This window comes from Artibeus jamaicensis, unplaced genomic scaffold (genome assembly GCF_021234435.1).
Source record: "Artibeus jamaicensis isolate MK-2021 breed Jamaican fruit bat unplaced genomic scaffold, CSHL_Jam_final contig_464, whole genome shotgun sequence".
NCBI lineage: Eukaryota > Metazoa > Chordata > Mammalia > Chiroptera > Phyllostomidae > Artibeus > Artibeus jamaicensis.
The window spans coordinates 12,291,940-12,314,826 of record NW_026521842.1 but is presented as its reverse complement, the minus strand read 5'-3'; the positions used below and the strand labels follow the sequence as shown (position 1 = coordinate 12,314,826).

General features: G+C 41.7%; 1 protein-coding gene across 5 annotated transcripts in view; it reads left to right on the top strand.

The window, feature by feature from the left end:
• Positions 1-6,456: 6,456 nt before the first annotated feature.
• CNTNAP4 (contactin associated protein family member 4) overlaps positions 6,457-22,887 on the top strand; it is a 254,062-nt gene continuing 237,631 nt past the window's right edge. For 4 of the 5 annotated variants that reach the window (XM_053666682.1, XM_053666683.1, XM_053666684.1 and 1 more), the window contains exon 1: positions 6,472-6,556. In XM_053666682.1, coding sequence (XP_053522657.1) covers positions 6,472-6,556 — 85 coding nt within the window. Of the gene's footprint in view, positions 6,557-22,887 lie in introns of all 5 variants that reach the window. The other variant, XM_053666681.1, reaches the window with a different exon arrangement.

Sequence of the window (22,887 nt, the reverse complement as noted above, 5' to 3'; positions counted from 1 at the left end):
TAGGTGGGTGCCTTTTCCTGGCTCTGGCGATCAGTCTGGGGAATCTGGCCTGAGGTTGAGACCCCACTCTCTTCAGGGGGAACCTTTGAAGCTGAGAATTCCTTTGGAATGTCAGCCACTGCTGCCCACAGGAGCCCAGCTAGCTCTTTTTGCATCTCCACCCTTCCTACCAGTGTCCATATGACTTCTTTTGTAAATCCTTGGTTATAAGATAGTCTTCAGTTGGTTATTCAGGTTGCTTGCTTTATATTTTGGTTGTAATTCCAGTTTGGTTCCGGAAGGAAGTGAGTTTAATATCCCCCTGCTCTGCCACCATCTTGGATCCACTTTTCAATGAAATCTTTATTATGGAAAGATTGTGTCGGTTGAGAGAATAATAGAAAAAGGCATTGGTAGAGCTTTGGATATTTGCAAATCTGCAAAACTCTGCATGTTGTGTTATCCAAGTCATCTCATGCTATTTGCAACATAGTGATTAAAAGAGAAAACAAATAGTAGCACTTAGGTTAATAAAAATTGCTTATGAAAAGTGCATTAAAGGCAAGTCATTAAAGGCAAGGACCTACATCCAAGATTGCTCTATCCAGCAAAGCTATCATTTAGAATGGAAGGGCAGATCAAGTGTTTCCCAGATAAGGTCAAGTTCAAGGAGTTCATCATCACCAAGCCCTTATATGAAATATTAAAGGGATTTATCTAAGAAAAAGAAGATTAAAAATAGGAACAGTAAAATGACAGCAAACTCAAAATCATTAACAACCATGCCTAAAACAAAAACAAAATCAACCTAAGCAAACAACTAGAACAGGAACAGAAGTACAGAAATGGAGATCACATGGGGGGGTTAGCAACAGGGGAGTGGGAGGGGGAGGGGGAGGGGAGAAGGTACAGAGAGTAAGTAGCATAGATGTTAGGTAGAAAATAGACAGGGGAAGGGTAAGAATAGTATAGGAAATGTAGAAGCTAAAGAACTTACACGTATGACCCATGGACATGAACTAAAGGGGGAGAATGGGGATGGGAGGGGATGTGCAGGGGGGAGGGGAATAAAGGTGGGGGGAATGGGACAACTGTAATAGCATAATCAATAAAATGTATTTTTTTAAAAAGGTCACAGAATATCAAGTCCCCTAATTGAAAATATACCACAAAATAAAAGTGAATATCATTAATAAAATATGAACTTGATAAAGTTCAATGACAACAATGAATAGTTTTGTATGTTTTCTTGTTATAGCACAGAAAAATATTTTATTCAATATAAATATATTTGGAAGGAGCTTTTGGCAAAAAATGTTACTGTCTCATAAACAGGTGTTCTGAGACCAATTTCAATGTGTGTGTGTGTGTGTGTGTGTGTGTGTGTGTCCTCTGCACTAACAAGCAATTAATTCCCAGACACCAGCAAGCTGTCAATTCCAATGCTACCTACAGGGAGGTGGCATCACTTTCCACAGGTTGAAGGCTCTGTTCTCCAGGACTGCCGCCCCCACTTCAGACACCATTGGCAAGTCCAGGTGGTTAGTGTCTCCCACTGGCTGGCTATAAATTAGAGGTTCCCACAAACCCCTCCCCAGGTGCTATTAATTTGCTAGAGCAGCTCACAGCAGAACTCAGAGAAACATTTTATTTACTGGGTCACCAAGTTATTATAAAAGCAGTTAACTCAGAACAGCAAGATGGGACTGATGCACAGGGCAAGGTATAGTGAGAGTGAGGATGGGCGTCCCCTGGTGAGGCCAAGGGAGGCCTCAGGCTGGACCCAGGTTCCTATCACAGAACAAGGAAGAGTTAGAGAGCGTGGCAGAAAGATTCAGCAAAGCACAGTGAATTTATTAAAGCGATAGTATGCACTTGAGAAGTGAGAGTGGGTGACCTTGGAGAACCAGATGGGCCAGTGGGGTCTGGGTGGAAGGTTTTTATTTAACCCGAGCAAGGTGGGGGGATAGGGTGATCCTTGGCTTCTGATGCTGGTCGGGGGATTGCCCACCTGGCTCATCCTGTCCTTCCTCTGCAGATAGCGATTCTTTTGGTCCTCAAAATGATAAGGAATTGGGGGAGGGAAGCAGGTGAACAGGTGGTCAGTGAGGGTCTTGTCTGCGATGTTCCAGCTGAGATGGAAAAGGGGAAGGATAGGGCTGGAGACCTTTGGTCCCTGTTCTGATTTTCCCACCTCAACAGGGCACAAAGCTTCCAACACTTCAAGACTTCACCCACCCGAGAGTGCTCCCAACTCAGTCCTTTTGGGTTTTTCTGGAGGCTGTATGAGTACATAGTTATGACCGAGTAAAAATCATCAGCCATTGGCAATGGGACTCAATCTTCAGACCCTCTTCTCTGGAGTTTGGGTGGGGGTAGAAGGAGGCACTTTAGTGGATTAAGAGGTGGGGAGGATTTAAAGTTACCACAGTCTAATCCAGTTGTTGGTTCCCCTGACAACAACCCTATCCTCCCATAGGTTACTGAAGGGCTTTCCAAAAATCACCTCATTAACATAACATAACAAAAGAAACTGGATCTTACAACAGAAAATTCCCAGGGTTTTAGGGAGCCAGGAGCCACAGAGGGAGGAAGACCAAGTATATATGAGAAATATACATTTGGTCATCTGAAAAGACCAAATGTATATTTCTTACAAATAACAGTATTGCATCTGAAATATATTTTAGTTATAAAAGGAATCAGTTTTGAGTATTGACCATTAGCAAAAGACTGGAATGGGAAGCCCATATACCCTCCTTTTCGGGAGGCTTAACAAAGTTACACTGACTGATTGCCTTGTAAGAAATCCAGAAACCAGATCAGAGGTTCAGGCATCAGATAAAGCAATTGTTGCGTTAATAAATGAGCTGCATTTTAATCTCTTTTTCGTCTTTTGATGTGACTTCCTTCCACTATGGCCTGATGGGCCTTTCCAATGTAAGCTACAGTCCAGGAGGCTCTGTGCCACTGTGGCGGGTTGTGCAGTTCTTTGGCAGGTTGTGCCAACAGAACATCGAAAGCCTAATTTTACAAAATCTAACATTTCGATTTGATTTATAACAATTTCTCAGACGTGGTCTGGCCCATAATATGTATATGCCAAGCCCTAAGCACTAGCAGTTGTTTTTATCTTCATTGGTGGAGAATATAATCAGGAATGCATACACAGGGAGAAGTGATTCTTGGTGTCTGAATTAGCAGTACAGTAATGTACAAAATTAGGTCTCTACACTTTCCTGCTTTTCCCCATTCATACTGGTGTTTTTCTCCCCCCTTGACATTAAGTACCAGTCTGGTGGGAAGGAAGAAGGTCTTAATGCGCAGCCCTTTTTTGCCACCACTGGGTCCTGTGGTTCTGGCAAGATGTAATTCTTCTGCTCATCAGATTTCTCATCTGTGCAAAGTGAGCTGTAAATAATATAATGATTACAATAGCAATAGCCAACATGTAACTCTGGGGGCTTTCAGTTTACAGGCATTGACTCAGCCATGAAGTTGATATTCTACTTATCCTTGGTGCAGATGAGGAAACTCAGAATGTGGGATAATAAGCAGCTTGCCCGAGAGCATGCTGCTGGTTGGCGGTGGAACTGGAGCAGAAGTTGAACCTGGGCTGCCTGATGCCAGCACTGCCTGCTCAAACCGCCAGTCTCTTCAGGCAGAATGCAGAGATCTAAGGCGAGTAAGCAGTTGAGGACCCACTAAGTGCTAGGCCCTCATGAGGGCATTGTCATACGTTATATCACAGTGGCTTTTTAGTTATTATTATCTTATTGTCTTAAGGAAAGGAAACCAAAGACCAGAGTAACTATGTCTCAGAACTGTGGTGAGAGCTGAATTTCTATCTAGACTTCTGTTTACAATGTCCAGGCTCTTCCCATTGCTTCCCACTGTCCATCATCTCTCTGCCCTCTGTGGCCATCGGGCAGGGACAGATGTTGCAATGGCCTGAAATGCTCAGGTCTTCTTTTCAGTGCCAGCCTCCAACCCATTGCATCACGATAGCCCACTGATACAGAAAAGCCCATTATGAATGGCTGCTGTGATAATTTACACTTTGTCCTAAAGAAGTTGTTATTGGCATGAAAGGTTCAATTATTTTTCATTTTTGATATGTGTACTGACTCTTTAATTTGTTTTATGGGAATAATTAAGTATGATGGTTTACTAGGAGGAAAGCTTTTTTTCCTTGCAGAGAGCCTGAGACCCTGTCCGTCAGTGTGGAGTCAATTGAAGTGATGGTTTTAGAGCTTTGCAGAGCAAAATACCAACCAGCTCTCTTCTACTCACTGTGGCACTTCAGACAACCTGCCTGACTTCACTGAGGTTTAGTTCTTTGTCTGTTAAATAGGCACAATGGCATTTCCCTCAAGGATTACCATAATTTAATTAGATAGCAAGTGGTATATAGTATGTGTTCAATAAAATGTAATCCCTTTCAATAATTAATAGAAGTCATCAATTTATGTCTATTTTTAAAAATATTGTATTTATTTATTTTCAGAGAGAGGGGAAGGGAAGGAGAGGGGGAAAGAAATATCAATGTGTGGTTGCCTCTCGTGTGTCCCCCACTGGAAACTGGCCTGCAACCTAGGCATGTGCCCAGACTGGGAATCGAACCGCGATACTCTGGTTTGAAGGCTCGCACTCAATTCCACTGAGCTACACCAGCCAGGGCAATTTATGTCTGTTTTCGATTAATATATTATGTTTGTAAGTAACCAAATCAAGGATATGGGCCTAGGGATGCACAGTAAACGCGCGAGGAGGACCCCTTTTTCCCATGCGGGTGTTTTCCCCAGGGCCTTGGGTTTTCTGTGCCGTGGATGGGGGTCCGGGAGTGGGTGTGCTGTGGCCTGGGGAGAAGGTCTCAGTGTGGGAGCCGTAAAACCGGAGTGGGCACTACTAACTCTGTGACTTCCTCTAGTCATTAAACTCTCCTTCCCTGTTTATTCATCTGTAAAATCAGAAAAGCAAAACTATCTCTTCTGCTTTGTCGGGAAGAGCTAAACACATTAGTTTAGCTCTTATGGTTATACAGGAGAATGCTTTTGTCATTTTCCTCTTTATTTCATTCATTCCATAGCAAGGCTGCTGCTGCTGCTGCTTAAAGGCTTATGTTTCCTCTCGTTTGTAATCACCAAGAGGTGTTGGAGAACTCTAGTATTTCTACTCTTATAAGATCTAGCCCATTTTCAGTTAAACATCTTGACATTTATTTTAAAGAGATTAGTTATCCCCGCTGACACCATGTGATACACTTACCATAATGTGATGTTAACTCCTGTATTTAAATATTTTAATATTCTATTCAAGAAATAGCAGTAACTCTGGAGCAGCCATTAGAAGAGTAATTTTTTGTGGTCCTTGGTCTTCTGAATTCAGCTTTTCTCCGTTAGATCATTTGAATTACAACCATATATTGTTTAGGTCGGGCGTGAATATGTGTTTGTGTGTGTGGTTTCCTTTCTTCAGTATCCCATCATTCTTCATTTTGGGCCTTTTGGGAATTGTTATTAAATAATTTGATTGTAGAATGCAACTGTGAATTCAGAACATAAGGCATTAATCAGAATAAATGTATCCATAGCATTTAATTTGTGGATTTGTACTTCTGATGCACTGAAATAAGAAATGTTAATTTCTTGCAGACTATTACCAGATGATTTAAAATATCTGCCAAACAGGAATGTCTGTTTTTATGTGAGGAATTTTCATAATAAAATCTTGGCATCATCGCTAAAGAGGTTAGTTTTATATAAACAGAAACAACAGCAAGTATTTTCCCTGAGGACAGTTTTAGCTACAATGTACCAATGCTGCCTAGTTATTTCTGCCTTTTTTCATGCTTTTGTTTTGAAACATAATGCAATTTTACCTGGATGCCCTCCTGGATACTCAGCAATTAGCTCAATAAGTTGACTGGCTCTGCCAAAGGCAAGACCTCCAGAAAATTGGGAGGCTCTGCCACCTCACCCCTTCCCCCACCCACATCTCTAGAGGGGAGAAAGGGGTTAAGGATTATTGGAGAATGGAGGAGAGGGGAGGGAGCCCCGAGGAGGCCCGGGAGCAGCAGGCCGACCTCCAGGTCCAGCTTTCATCAGCAGCTCAGGGTGTAGCTCTGAGCGCTGCTGTGAATTTGGAGGAGGGATGCTGCTGTCAATTTGTGGGACCGCTGCTGCGAGGAGTGGGCGTGGCCTCGGCGGTGTGGATGCTTGTTAGGAAAGATGCTGTATGCTTTTTAGAGAGAAGTCAGGGCTGTGGTGTGTGTGTTCGCACGCGCGTGAGAGAGAGAGAGAGAGAGAGAGAGAGAGAGAGAGAGAGAGAGAGAGAGAGAGAGAGAGAAGGATTGGAGAAAAGAGGGAAGGAGGGAGTGAAGCTGAGAGACCCAGAGGTGCTGCAGACAGAGCTGGGAGAGGGGCTGAGAACAGGGTTAGAGCGGTCGGAGAGCTACTCAAGACATTTTGGGGGAGCCCAATAAATGTGAACATGGGGTCTGTCACCGGAGCTGTCCTCAAGATGCTACTTCTGTTATCTACTCAAAACTGGAGCAGGGTCATAGCTGGGAATTCCTGTAAGTATACAGCAAATGATTTACACTTGCAGGGGGGCTGTCTGCAAAACTTTAATTCTGTTGTTTTGATGATTATTATTTGCAGCTGAAACTGCTGCAACTGAAATACGGCTCTAAATGAAGCATCATTTAAAGCTTTTGCAAATATGACTGGGTTTACACCTGTCTTTTCTCTTGGTCTGGTCGAAACATGCAAAGTGTCATTTCTCTTTTTGTCTGTGAGCAGAATCTTATCCTTCCGTCTTTGGATATTCATTGAGAAAGCTCAAGTTCTAGTAAAACATTGAATTAGCATTAGCATCTTAACCAGGGAGTAGCCTGCAAATGTCTTCATTTCTTCCTTTTTTAGAATTACTGATTTTTTTTTGAAATATGTCTAATAAGAAAACAACTGGCAGCCTTTACATTATGCTGCATTAGCTTAGATTTCTGAAGTGGGCAATTTGGCAGACTGATAGCTGGCTACATATTTAAAATGATGCCAGGCTCATAACTGAAATGTACTGCAGAATTCAGGAGCAGAATTGGTGGAGGTGAACCTCAGTGTTAAGAATTGTGCCCTCACTGCTAAAAGAACAAGACTTAAGCCGGAAAGAGGGGACTTGATTCCTACCTTTTGCTGAAGGAAAAACATTCTGCTGATTTATCAAAGATATTATTCTTTAGTGATTGAATTTTTAACTTTATAAATTTGTGATTGAGTATTCTGAGTCTGAGTTAATTGATTCAGGGAAGATTTATAAAGATTTTAAATATTCAAATTAATTCGGCAGAACTCCCTATATCCACTTTTTATTAGAGATAGAAAAGTTTTAAAAGTTATATTTGGCTTAAAATGTCTAAATGGGAGAATTTTTCCCTCTTTCATGGATGATAAACAAGCTCTGAAAATACAACTTTTGATCTCTTTCACAGATTTTAAAGGAAAAGCTCATTTGCTTTTCAAGAAAGGGGTCTGAGGCCTATTTAGGAATCTGTGTTGCTGCCCTGTAACCAGGTTTCCGTTGGGGTGGGTTACAAATAAGCCAGCTGTGAGGCATCTGCTGTGGCACATCCCTGAGTACATCGAAGTGCTCTGATGTGGGAAGAACATATAAACGCCGACCTCACTGGTAGCAGCCAAACATCCATGGACACTGCATGGCTACTGTGATTTTGTGTTTGCATTCAGTGTTGGCTCATTTAGTGACGTGGTGTGTCTGTCATTCCGAAAGGAGAAAACTTCACTTGGCTGCTGCACTGTGTTTCAGAGTCAGTGTTAATTTGGGTGAATAAGAACCCTGTGAGTCAGTAAAACATGCATATTTTTACCAAGTGAAAACCGTGGGGTGCTGTAATGGTAGCACGTGACACCCTCTGCGTCAGCCAGACAATCACAACACACACACACACACAAAGTTTTGTAGAAAAGGCATAAATAATTCATCCTCCAACTACCGAAGTTCAACAAAAAAGGAAGGCACTAGAGGTCACTCTTACAATGTAATGCACATGCCTTGAAGCCTCCTTCCCTGAGGAGAAGCAGAGCTGACGTGTGGCCTAGACACGGCCGTGACTTTCCCAACACCTGTATTCAGGTTTAAAACATATTGATGGGATTGGTTGGACTACTAGTTGTTTACATTCGTTTGTTTTCTTGAAGTCTGGTAAAAGGCAGATCGACATTGAGTAGCTTTCTTTTGAAATGTGTCTTCGTAGTGCAGGAAAGACAAGGTGCTGAAGTCTGAGGGGAGCAGGTATTCATCGGTGCTTAACTCGAGCTGAGTCTGCCTCTGACGCTTGAAATTTCAGTCCTGGCTCTGTATTCTATCAATCTGGGTTTGTTCAAGGAAGTACTTTAAGGCCTTTCCAAGCATTTGATAAACTTGAGGAACCTGAACAATTTCAAATTACTAGGAGTGTTTCGATAAGAAAGTGAGAGTTCTTGGTTGCCGTATGTTCAGTGGACAGTTCTTAGAGTGTCAAAAATGCAGTTAAGTGACTTCAGATCATTAAAGTTGCATTTAGTAATCTCTTGTTAATGTTACTTTGGTAGTATGATTTGCAGCAATGCGTATAAAAGAAAAAATATTCCCAGTTGTTATTTTAGTTTCTATACTTAGTAAGTTTTATTTTTTGGAAGGGAGGGAGCAAAGGCCATTCAGTACCAAGGTACTTCATGTGCTCTGTCCTTTCTGGAAGAACGAGTGTGTGTGTTCACCAGCAGATGGGGGTCCCTTGCACAGACCAGCGACCATCACCCGTACGAGCACTTTAAAGTGTCGCACAGTGACTCCAACAGCTGTTCTGGGCGAGACTTTATAGTAAAACATGAATCAGTCTCGAGTTCCAATGTAAAAGCAGGGAGAACTGAATATAAATAAGGAAAATTAAAGGTCAGTGTTTTGGGTGAAAAGATCTTCTCCCCGTATGTATATTGGATTCACCAGGAGCAAATCTGTCACCCACTGAGGCAGCCTGAGGCTGCAGTGGGCAAGCGCTCACGGGACAGGACTCTGTGCAGTGGACACAGCCCAGGGACCAGGGGCACTGCGTTTGGAGGTTAGTTGATCTAATTAATCAACAGAGAAACTCTACATTAGAAGGATTCTGTACACACATATGTTTTCATGTGTGTACACAGTGGTAGGCAAAAGTAGGTCTACACAAAACAGAATTTATTCTTGTAATATTTATTATTGTGTTATTTTCCATACAACTGTAAACCTACTTTTGCCCCACCCTGTGCATATTCATGTATATGTATGTGTGTACACATGTAAACCACCAGACCCACGTGCCCACACACTTTTGGTGTCTTTGCTTTCTGCTTATCTGTCAAAAGACAAACTGTGTTGTATGTACCACATTCTTTGCCTACCAGGCAAAGAATTTTTTTTTATGTCTGTCGACATTACGAAAGCAGCGAACCAGCCCAGGCCTTTCCGCTTTGTTTTGGCCAAGATGAGTTGGTTATTACAGCAAGGCGCCCTTCCATGCAGACTTAGAGCCGATTCCTGTAAAGGGCTGGGTCTTTGAGATGTCGCACTGGTGTGGTGTCTTCACTTGCTGCTAAGAGACATGCCCTGAGAAGGAAGTCATCTCTTTATTTGATAATCACTCTGATGAGCCCACATTTTCTTTCTGACCCTTAAAATGTTGTTGGGGGTGTGGTTGACTCATCCCAGAAAAAGGAACAGGTATAAGTAGTTAGGCCATGAAGAGTTTTGCTTTCCTTTTTACTCTTGCAGATTACGTGATAGAGGTTCTATGGCCTCAGGTGTACTGAGCCTTACTCTGAGAATGTTAACTGCTCACCAAGTAGTTTATGAATGACTTAGTTAGAAGGTAGCTGCTCCCTGTGTTCTTGCTTCTCTAAACAAAATAAAGTCTGTATCTGATACTTACCCTGAAAGAAGCCCAAAGGATATGTTAAAACCAGCAGCAGGTAAAGGTGATCGCTTGAGCCCAGGGCTTACTCCTGGGGACTCTGTAATGTAACCTGAATGCAACTGACAGGTTCTCACATTATGAAACTCACCCTTGTAATCCTTTTTGGGAGTTGCTTCTTTCCTCCTTCTCCCCCAAATTCCTGTCCATAGCAAAAATGACTATAATAGTGAACTGCTGGTAAAATTCAACTCTATGATGCAATGCCTCAGTAGCTGGCCATTAGACATAAGGGGGCATGCATGTTGACTCACTCTTCTAACAGCACTACCGATGTCCTTCAATTTGGTGCATTCTTCCCACTTCCCATAGCGTACGCCCTAAATCACTTTTCATAGGAGCAGCCTGCCGCTGTGGGAATAACACAGCTTCTAGCTGATATGGAGTCAAATATACGACTTGCACACAGTATCTAGCGCTTACTCTAAGTCATGAACACTTATCATCTTCTAAGTTAATTTTGGAATTTGTATCACATATACAATTCCTTAATGGGAGCCAATCTGTAGATCAAGACTGAATTAATTTACCTCTCGAGTGAAAACAAATTAGTAGAACATTAGCTGTATGAAGATAATGTAATATTTAGCTCCACGGTTGGTGACGTGTGGCCCCTAGATGGACCCGGCCCACGGCCTGTGTTGTACAGCCTGTGAGCAGAGAATGGTTTTTACATTTTACATGTTTGAAAAAAGCCAGAAGGAGAAGTCTTTATTGTAAATAATTATGTAAAATTCAAATTTCACTCATCCATTCTTCTCATTAGTAGACCTATATGGCAAAAATTCATACTCAGTTATTATTATACTTTGAAGTTTTTCAATAAAATTTTCTTAAAATTGATTTTTCTCTTGTTATATAAGGACCTACATAATGTTCTTTTTTAAGAACAGATTTTATTTACTTTTAGAGAGAGCAGCAAGAAGGGAGAAAGAGAGGGACAGGAGCATTGGTATATGAGAGCTACATCTATTGGCTGCCTCTCACATGCCCCCAACTGGACACCTGGCCTTCAACCCGGGCAGGTACTCTGAATGGGAATCGAACCAGTGATCCTTCAGTTCTCAGGCCAGCACTCAATCCACTGAGCCACTCCAGCCAGGGCCCATTTTTTACTAACTGGTCCTTTGTAGAAAAATTGTTGACACTTGATTTAAGTAATACACAAATATAATGACGAAGCATGGATACTCTGATAAAATTTGGTTGTAATTATTAGCCCACAAAGGCGTACTTTCAGAGTTCTGGAACAGGAGGTCATCACTGCTGTGGCCAGGACTGTAAATCAGAAGAAACCCCCCAGTTCGCACCTTCTCCGAAAACTTCCTCGCACAGGCTTTATTGTTCAGAAATCTTATTTCAGTGAGTATGAATTATTTATAACTGTTTGTAAAGTTTCAGCAGTTTTGGCTGCTAAAAGGGCACTTTCAATCTCAAGTAATCCCATTAGTCTAAGAAGTTCAATAAACTCTATAAGTAATTGCATCTTAGACGTTCTGACTAAGAATTCTGTTGATATTTTGTGTTTTTGTGAGTATCAAGTATTCCACTGTGTGCTCGTCAGAAACTTGTGTCTGGAAACTCTGGTCGTCGAAGGGAAATGGCCTTCCTGGGAGAGTGTGCTCGTCCCCCTGACTTTTTCATAGTAGATTCCTGAGAATTCTGAGCTTGGCATGCTTTCCAGAGTGACTTGAAACTGGATTTTCATTTAAGCACTGTCCACTGAGAATTCATAGTAATTAAGCAGGTGCCTTTCACCTACTCATGCCAAAATAATTAATTTTTTATGTAAAATGTCTTGTCTGTTTGGAATTGTATTTATTTTTCATATGTAAGAACTGAAGATCAGCCTCATTTTATTTACATTACACTCTTTACTACAGTGTTTTTGAAAAGTTTGAGTTAAAAACTATAGTGGGATATAATATTTACAAAATATCTTCCTTGAAATCCGTTATAGCATGTCTTTTCCTCAAATGGCCATATGTTAAAATAATTTATTTCTAATAATATTGTTTATAACATCTCATATTCAGTACAGGTTTATATTTTTAAAAAAGACAGATTTCCAACTCAAAGACAGCCTCGGGCAGTCTTATGGAGTGTACTGAAATGCAACTTACTCTGACTGTCAGCAGGAATTGTGGTGGATTCCAGACCGTTCATTCTGAATGGACAAGAGATAGTAATGTTCACATTACATGGTTCTAATTTTATTTGTATAATAGAGTATCAGTCTTGCTTTGCAAATGCCTGTTTCTCACACTTCGATGCTATGTTTATCCCTTTTATCTTGGATGGGTCAATATTGGAGTCTTGATATTGTCAATTAATGACTTTTGTGTTGCCAGTGAGGTTATCCAAGCAGTCCTTCACTGTCCTTCCTAAAAATCTTTTTTATCTCCTCAGTGATTAGGGATTTTTGGAGCGGCTTAGCCCTGAAAACAGCGGGAAGAATAATAAGGATTTATCCAACTTGTTACATAAATCCCAAGTATACATATTCAGATTGGTAGGGGAATATTTCTGGTGAAATCTCAGATAATGCGGGCTTGGATCAATTTTTTCCAGTGGCCTGGTGTTTCAGTGATTGCCAAGCCTTTTTTTCTTTTATTTTTATTCCTTCAGAAATTGTGGCATTGATATTTGCTTAGTATTTATCTAGAATCATCGCACCTGTCCAAGTTAACTAGTGATAGGGAAGGGTGAGTCCATCAAAAAACACGTGCTTCCAGTAGGAGGCGTTTCATGAAGTAACTGTGTTCGGGACATGAAACAGCCTGTGTTGGTGGTGGTGGGGGGGGTGAGTTCTCATGGAGCATATGGGTGGCTGCTGTAATTGGTATTTCAGTTAGAAACTTTCAAACATACTCTTCAACAAAGGCATCTTTTTTTAAAAGAATATATTTTATTGATTATGCCATTACAGTTGTCCTATTTTGCCCCTTCGTTCCCCTCCACCCTGCACACCCCTCCCCCACCAATTCCCCCCTTTAGTTTATGACCACGTGTCTCAATTTCTTTAGCTTCTATATTTCCCATACTATTCTTACCCTCCCCCTGTCTATTTTCTACCTACCATCTATGCTACTTATTTTCTGTACCTTCTCCCCCACCTCCTTCTCCCACTCCCCTGTTGCTAACCCTCCATGTGATCTTCATTTCTATGGTTCCACTCCTGATCTAGCTGTCCTCTTAGTTTGCTTTTGTTTTAGGTGTGGTTGTTAATAACTATGAGTTTGCTGTCCTTTCACTGTTCATCTTTTTTATCTTCTTTTTCTTAGGTAAGTCCCTTTAACATTTCATATAATAAGGGCTTGGTGATGATGAACTCCTTGAATTTGATCTTATCTGAGAAGCACTTTATCTCTCCTTCCATTATAAATGAAAGCTTTGCTGGATAGAGCAATCTTGGATGTAGGTCCTTGCCTTTCATGACTTGGAATACCTCTTTCCAGCCCCTTCTTGCCTGTAAGGTGTCTTTTGAGAAATTAGCTGATAGTCTGATGGGAACTCCTTTGTAGGTGACTGTCCCCTTATCTCTTGCTGTTTCTAGGATTCTCTCCTTCATTTTAATCTTGGATAATGTAATTATGATGTGCATTGGTGTGTTCCTCCTTGGGTCTACTTTCTTTGGGAATCTCTGAGCTTCCTGGATTTCCTGGAAGTCTATTTCCTTTGCCAGATTGGGGAAGTTCTCCTTTATTATTTGTTCAAATAAGTTTTCCACTCATGGCTGTTCCTCTTCCCCTTCTGGTACTCCTATAATTCAGATATTGGAACATTTAAAGATGTCCTGGAGGTTCATAAGCCTTTCCTCATTTTTTTTTTGAATTCTTATTTCTTCATTTTTTTCTGTTTGGTCATTTTTTTCTGGTCCACTCACTTGACTTGAGTCCCAGTTTTCTTTCCATCACTATTGGTTTCCTGTGCATTTCCCTTCATTTTAATTAGTTTAGCCTTCATTTGTTCCTCTAATTTGTGACTAAAGTCAACCAGTTCCGTGAGCGTCCTGATCACCAGTGGTTTGAATTGTGCATCTGAAAGGTTGGCTATTTCTTGATCGCTTAGAATTATTGGTTCTGGGACTTTGAGGTCTTCTTGAGCCATAATGTTTTGGTCTGTTTGCACCTGTTACCTATGAGGGGCGGAGCGTTAGGTGTTCACTGGGGTGGGGCGACCCAGTTGCTGGGTTGTGATGCTGTGTGTGGGGGCAGGGTCAGAGAGGGGCAATGGCATTTGTTACTCTCTTTGGGATTTCAGTTCCCTCTGCTGCTTCCTGAAAGCAAACCGAGCCTCCCTGGTGCCGGCTCCCGGGTGTGTGGGTCTGTGCACCCTCCAGGACCCTGTGGGTCTTTCCAACAAACTCTCTGTGAGCCTGGGAGCTTCTCCTGGCACCTTGACCCTGAAAGTCTTTCCAATTGGTGCTTTTAGGCTGTAATTCCCATTGCTGGGACCCTAGCCTGAGCAGTCTGTCTCACTGCTCACTCCTTTGCTTGGTTTATCTGTGCTCGAATGTGAGACCATGGTCAGCCAGCTTCCTTGTGCCCTCACTGGGTCTGCCTGTTGCCACCCACACATGGGATCTGCCAACCGCACCTGCGCTTCTGGTCCGCCTGATCTCTCCTGCCCAACCCCACTCCACCAGCCGCAGACTCTGCCTCTCTTACCCGTCTGGCTGAGTGGTTCGTTGTTGTCGGACTTCCGTACAGTTCAATTTTCTGTGTTTTGGCTGTGTTTTTGTTACCAAAACTTTTTTGTCTTTAAACTTGGTTGTGCAAGGAGGCACAATGTTTCCACCTACGCCTCCATCTTGACCGGAAGTAGCAAACGCATCTTTAAAAACAGGGCTTGTATTGTAGCATCAAATGTTAACATCAGTTTGGTCACTTAAAAAAAATCTCAAAAAAGAGAAATAAAGGCCCCAAACTAAAAAAATGTGGAGTCTTAATAAACCTTGGTACTATCACTGAAAAGTCCTTCTTAAAGGAAAAATAGACTCATAAAAAGACTTATAAAAATAGACTCGTAAAAATAGACTATAAAAAATCTCAAAAAGCCTCAATTAACTGAGTGTACTGAAAGAAATAATTTACCCTGAGGGTTAATATTGTAATTTGAAGGCTTTGAGATTTTTAAAAATAAGTTTTAAAGGTTTACATTTTCTTAAGAAATGATATAGTTTACTCATAACTCTGTTACCATAAATTGCATTTCTAAATAACAAAGATATCGTTGACCATAGGGTTATCTTCTTTTTCGGGGAGGAAACTTTCATGTCTGAGATTTCAACATTTAGATTTTTCAGTGAGTGCTAAGGCTGTAATTGTCTGGCAGTGTGCTTCAGGTACGTACGTATTTGTTTGACTTCTAGAATTATTGTTACTGGTTTACAATCTAGGATTTTTAGACCATTCTCAGTGCACATCACTCCAGGGTCCTGGTGACTCTGTGTTGGTAAGGACCAAATCTGACACATTACTGCCCAAGTGAGGGTATTTTTGTTTCCGAGTTGACTTTCGGAGGATAAAGTTTTTTCCAAAATGTCTTTTGCCAAGGTATTCACGTGCATGGTACCTGACACTGGGCATCGTGTAATGGGAGAGAATGCGCATGTAAAATGCATGACACATTGTCATTATGGCTTCGGTTCTCCTGGGGAAAATTGGTGTTTGGAAGAGGAAGAGCATGTGTAATTTTTTTCTCCCAATGAATTTTCATCACGGTTCATGGGAAAGTGGTGCTCTGGTAATAAAACTAGAGAAATAGCATAACAGGAGGTAAAAATGAGCCTGTTTATGTTACAGTTAATGAGTCATTCCAATGTAATAATTGGAAAAGTGAGTGAAGCCTGGAAACATTTGACATCTTAAGTAGTTTAAAATTAGTAACTATAAAAATTTTAATGCTGTAAGTATTTAATAGAGAAGTGATGAAATTTACCTCTAAGGTATTTAGATCACAATAGAAAAAATGGTATGAAATATATCAGTTGGCCTAAAGCTCTAATTACTTTTTTTTTTGAAAATTAAGTACTTCTTCATTACTTAGCAGTGCTCTAGAATAAGATATTATGTACTTCTAAATTGTAAAAGACATATTTGTTTCTGTAACCACTTTTTTTCCCCATCAGCAATTATGATAATCACAAGTGACGTCATGGGCAGGTGTTAGTTTAGAGAGAGCATGTAAATACATAAACTTTCCTGCCTTCCTAAATTACATTTATTGTATCATTTAAGACAAACTATAACCTGTACTTTTGTTACTTGGCTTACTCTGCAGTTATAACGTATTCAGAAATATTTTGAAATGTCCTTTAAGCGAGGGGTATTGGGCCCAAGCCCTGGAGTTGGTAGACGCCTGGATGACATTGAACAGACACTTGAACCTGTGACCCACAGCTGAGAGCCCCACATTCTCTCACCAATATAAACCAATTACCGTTACTATCCCAGACCCAATGGTGAGATTTCTTGAAAAACTTGAGAAAATTAAAATTCCCTCTTGGCTAATAGCTTTGCTCTAAAAATTGAATATATCTTTAGATCTTCAAGACTTGTCTTTAGTTTTAGAAGTTATTAACATGTTTGTCCTTTCAAATATGTTGGTCAGGAAATAACCAAGAAGGAGGAACTAAATTGAAAGTGTTCTGTAAGGAGAATGAGCCGCTGAGATGAAATTGCCCCTGTGAGTGTGCACGCTCCGCAGGGCACGCTTGTGTCGGGAGGTGCAGTGGGTGGGAATTGGGGAGCGGCCCCCCACTGGTGAAGAAACCGAAGACATTGCCCCCAGGGGGCGTATCTTGAATTGAGTAGTGGTGGCTGTAGGACACAGTTGTTGCATATTTGTCAGCATACCAGAGTAATCTGTGTGGTTTTAAAACAGTACGCGGGCTTAAAAAATAGCAAGAGGCCTTTTGGGATCCAGTTTAAACTTATCCTCAACAGAGGGACAGTGTTGCCCTTTTTGGTCCCAAAGGGCTTTATTTTCTAGGGCCTGACAAAAACCTCAGTGTCCCTAACACCTAACTCGATTTCTCTTAAATTGTCAGGGTGCTGGTGTCCCTGAACATGGCAATGGAAGCAGAAAATGACAGGAGAGATCTTGGCTTTAAAATCACTCAATAAGTTGAAGGCTGATTTACCTCCAGGAGACAGTGTGGTGGAAGGACCCTGGCGACAAGAGAAGGGCATTTCAAACAAAGTTTAATGTTTTCCACATTGTTCACTTCTGTCTCTGAATTTTGGCCAACTTTAAACAAAAGGAATCTACCTCCAAGGCAAAAAGTTGCATGGATGCTTAGCGATCCCTATAATTAAGGATTTATAATACATATTTGCATTTGCCATGTTTCAGATGTTTGGGACTTAATTAAAAGAACATTGCTAAAATAAAAGCAATTCTATCTAAAGTGGTAGTGAGGGAATTCTGTGCAAGGTTATAAAGCTGCTCAATTAGGCTCTTTTGTTCCATTGCACGTGTGATTGCTGTGCTTATTCAAACTGTTGTACTTTAACACAGAGGCTGTGTTATAATCCTGTGAAGAAAACTTCACATGCCTGTGAAACGTTACAACACAACCTCAAGGATCATAACACTTGTAACCTTTCCTAATACAGATAAAAGAGAGAGATAATTTGGTGAAAGAACTAGAATCCATGTAAGAAAGCAAAGAGCAAACACTGAAGATAACATTTCAGTTTCTTAGAATCACAGCATCCTATGGGACCTAATCACAAAATGGAACATGATAAAATATTTCATGGACAAACACATCTACTAGAGAAATAAAAAATGTAGGCTAATTAAAGTATGGTGTAGAATTGTAAGTACTGAGAATAAAATTGTGATTATAATAATAGGCCATGATTGGCATATAAACCTGAGCCAATCACTTGTTGGTGTGGCCTTGTAAGTGACCACATTCATTTCTTGAAAACCTTGCTTTGTGCTTGCCTAGGGAATGGTTTCTTTCTCAGTTGCTATATAATTGCAACATGAAATAGATTAGCATGAAAAGAATGTATGTAGTATCATTAATCACTGAACCATTCTCTAGAGAAGATGCTGGCAGTTCTCCGTTGTTCTGAGTTAGCAAAACTGAGCCGTCCGTTATCCTTTTCCTCTTTCATTTTCCTGGGCGGGAGGATGATCTGGCTGTGGCATCTGCCATCTCAGGGATTGGCAGGACTGATCTGGCTGATAACAACTGGAGAGGCAGCTGTCCCCTTCCTCCATCACCACTCCCTCGGATTCCCGTGCCTTCCACTCCATATCATACACTATTTTAAATACTACACATAGTATTGTACTTTTAGGTACATTTTCTATAATGCATGGATGTAATCCATTTGTAGGTTTTTATCGAAAGGGAACGCAAGTCTTGCTGTACAGACATTTCATCGTTAGGTGTTGTCAACATTAAGTGCAGACATTAGCACAGCAAACAAAATACCTTCCTGCTCTGGATTTGCTGGTCTTTCCATGTGTGTCTGTCTTCACTGCTTTGTCTCCCCTGCTGTCCCGCCCCCAACCCCATGTCCTCTAGCCTCTGTCATCTGGCCTTTGCATCTGCTGTGTCCTTCGCCTGAATTGCCCTCAATCACTTATTTCTAAATCCACTTGGAAAACTTCTGCAAAAGCATGCCTGACCCTAACCTCCTTCCTCTGAGGAGTCTCACTGGATCAGACCACCCCAACTCTCGCCATTCTTGTAGCAGAAATTCCATAGCACCTCGAGTGTTTGGCTCCTCCTGCCCTGACGTAGAGTGAAAAACCGAGTGAGGAAAAGATGCCTCCTTATAGAAGCGTACAAATCTTTGAAAGGCAGTGGCATTATCTTAATCATCTCTGTACCTGCAGCACTTAGCACAGTGCCTGGGGCGGCGAGGTTATTCGGTGCGTGTGGAAGGAGCACACCGATGGCTTTTTTTTCGGTTGCAACATGCACACAAAAAGGAGGCTAGATAAATTGGATGAACATTGTGAATTAATTTAACAGTGAACAAGTTGTTTTTATTTAGAAGACCACTTATTTTTGCTGTTTTTAAAACCTTATTTGATTTTCTGTTTATCTTACTATGTTTCATTTACTTAGGTCGAGTACTTCATTTCCGTCTGTCATAATCCGTTAGGATGTATATTATCATGGCCAACTTACTGTTTCTTGCCATCTCTTTCTCCTCTTCTCTACCTCCTGTTTTCTTATATGTAACACAATTTGATAGGCCACTGAGTGAAATCCTTTGGACAGAGGATCCTCGGTGGTCGAAGGAACAGTGCATCCAGAGCGGAGAGGCGGAAGGGCGCCCATGCCTGTCCCCCTTGGGTCCCCCAGCCGTCCCCTTCAGTTTGGAGAGTTGTACTGCACAGTCCTCTCTACCTTCTGGGAAGGAACTTTCAACTCGTTCATCTCTCTTCGACTCATGTCCTGTGTTTTGGCCTTTAGTTTACATTTTCCTGTTTGAAGACCTTGCTCCTTCACAGAGGATAGAAGAAAGTTAAAATTAGTTTTCCAGTTTCTTGCTTCATCATTGGCTTTAGAAACAGTGTACCTGCGGCTTCCTTGCTCTTCTTTGCCTACAAATGTCTTTAGCCATTTCTTACAAGCACTAATGAGTTCTGTACTTTTATTTCCCCCCTTTAATTGCACTCGTGTGCATTTTTTATTGTTTTCCTGGAACTCGTCATCACCTTTTTTAGAGCCCTCCCGTGCTTCTCCCTCCTCCTTGTACACATTTGTGATTACGTAGTTTGGAGTTCCACACATGTTGACGTACATTACGATTAACAGTGACAAGTGCTCCTTTTGCACTGGGCTCTGTGGACTCTGAGGTGGCACAGTGTACCTCACAGGCCTGAGGGGCAGATGGTGTTACCGCTGTTTTACAGACAGGAAACTGGAAATTTAGGAGGTTCTTCTGGAGCCACGGAATCAGGAAGAATGGAGCTGAGACTTGAGTCGACCTTCAGTAAGGCCAAACCCATTGCACTTTGAAATGCGACTCGCCTTCTCCAGAAGCCTTTCAAAGCACCCCTTCTGAGCATCAGAAGGCACACATGCCCGTCCTCAGGGTTCCCTCTTCGGTATGAGAAATTCTAAGGAAACATGCTTGCTTCATTCGGAGGGTTCTGTCATCTGCATTTATCAACAAGCTCTTGCCTAGTAGTCCGGTGAACTGTCAAGCATCACTCAGTGTATGTAACTGTAAAACGTTCCCCCTCTGAATGTACTCTGACCCCTCTCCTTGCTTCTTGGTACCCAAAGACCTATTCACTGATCCAGTTTATTTTGTCAGAGTCAACAATTTCAAGAACAGAGCCTAAGGGACAGAAATAGCTAGCCCACGTCACGCGAAAAACCCATCCTTTCTGCAAGACTGCAGTGCTGCGCCACCACGGCCCTCCGACAGTTCTGTTCCTCCCCCCATAAGATCCCTGTCCTTCGCCACGTTCAGGGCTGCCCTCCCTTTGGGCGTTGGTGTTTGCCTGCTAGAGCTGCCATAACAAAATGCCACAGACTGTGTCACTAAACAGCAGAAACGCATCTTCTGAAAGTTCTGGAGACCAGAAGTCAAAGATCGGGGTGCCGGCAGGGTGAGTTTCTGGTGCAGCCCCTCTTCCTGCCTGGCTTGTAGATGGCCACTTCTTGCTGTGTCCTCACATGGCCTTTCCTCCGTGCGTGTGTGGTCAGTTAGAGGGAGGTCTGTGGTGTCTCTTCCTCTTCGTGTGAGGACACCTGTCCTGTCCCAGTTAGGGCCCTACTGTGATGTCATTTAGCCTTAGTTATCTCCTTAAAGGCCCTGTCTCCAGATATAGTAACATTAGAGGTTAAGGCTTCAGTATATGAGTTTGGTGGGGGGACATAATTCAGTCCATCACAAGTATTCTCCCTGTTGGCAATTGCCTGCATAAAGTGACTTTTCTCTTGGTGTTTGGGAGAATTTTTGAAAGTTTCACAGCAGATATATTGCTTTTACTGATAGAAACTTACCAAGTAAGTGAAGCTGCCTTTGAGTTCCTCTTCAGTGGCGCTGCTGGGATCCCAGGTGGTGATCCCATCCGTTAGCTCCCACCACCTGGTTCCCACAGGGTGCGACCGCTACCCTGTCCCTTCTCTTGTTTCCTTTTATCTTCACCTGGTGCTGTCTCGCAGCCTCTACCTGAGAGTTGCTGAGTCCCTTCAACATGTGCATCTTAATGATGTAAACCAAAAATGCCGTCCTGTGATTTCCCAACAGCTTTATATCTTTGAAGCAAGCCATGTCCTTTAGTGCTTTACTCTATGCTATATTCTCCTTCCAACGAGCCTTAGAGATACACAGGTTGGTAACTTACTGCCTTTTATTAAAATCACCTTTTCATTTATCACCTGCACTCCCACAGCAGTTATCACACACATTATTTTATCCGCTTCCAAATTACCTTCTCCTTCACGTTCCCAGGCTCCGGGCACGTGGCGATTTGCTCTGTGTGTTTCTCACGTCCCCTTCCCTAAAGTTGATTTTGTGCCTTGCTTTCTCTGGCACTTTCCCACTTCTAATCTCCAGATCTCAGCACACACAGATTCTTTCTTTAATTTCTGTGATACCTTCTATGAGTAGCCCCAGACAAACAAAACATAAATAAAACAAGCAAGCATCATTCTAATGACGTCTTTAAGTTCAATTTAAATTTTGTCTAATTTTAAATTTGTAGAATGCCCTCCTCATCTTGGGAATTGGGACAGATGTTTGCCATACATTATTTCACTCTATCTTAGCACAGCATCTGTTCACGCCCAGTCATTTCTTCATGCATGTTTTCTCCTCCTCTCCACTGCATTTCTCTTGTGGCTAAGTAGTCCTTGTATTTGTCTTTTTTAACGGTTCATAGCAACCTATGGAGTGGATGTGCTCTTTTTTTAAACATTCCTCTATTTTGAACCAACTGGTTGTTTATTGACTTATTTTTAAACTCTTAGCCTACCAATATCCGTTTCCAGTTGTGTATGGCTGTCTTAGAAAAGTCTATAGTTCTCTAAGATAAGAGTCTTTTCAACCATTTACAAATGTCAGTCACGAAGTGTTCAATGTCTTTGTTCCACTTTGGCAAAAATACAAATTTCTTTTGGAAGGAGAAGTTTAAAGCCATAGCTGTCTTACACCTTTCCCTTTTGTGCTCAAGAATTTATAACACTTACACATGGTGTCTGTGTCTCTTCCAGCAGTATTGCATGTTCAGACATGAATCAGAGGTGGTAGGCAGAGATTGCCATGTTTGACAGGTCTCAGAAGTGCATCTGTCACCCTCCAGGACACCTGCTCCCTCATCAATTGGTCTTGTCAGTTATACACACAGCCGTCTCATCTCTACAGCCTGTAGCAGAGGCATCGATCATCGCTACGTGTGTCTCTCTCAGGAGCTCAGGTCCTGTGGCCTCTGATGGGCAAATGCAGGCCGGGTTGTAGCCATGAGCCCAGTGTCGTCTCCAGAAGGTGAAGGTCACTGTTTATGGGGAGAAGCTCTTAGCTGCTCTTTCAGTCCTCCCTTAGATTTTCATTTCCTTCTAGCACATTAGAGTTTTGTCTTCCTTTAAAAAATTTTACAATTTCTTCCCTTTTTTTGAGAAAATTTTCAACATCTCAAGAAAATAGACTAGCATTTGTCAGTACTTGTATTTCCTCTGTCACCAGAGACAGCAGCCTCTATTTTATGAAGGTCATGGTGAAAAAGAAAACACTTCCACTTTACAGTTTTGAATGAGAACTCCGTTTTCACCGGGAGGCCAGTACCAATAATACTTGAGTCAGGCTCCCAGGGTGTAGTTACGATTCTGGAAATATCTGAGAGGACCTTAATATCAGATATTAATCCCAATCTCTGATTTAAAAAAGACAAAATATCAGAGACATTCAGGG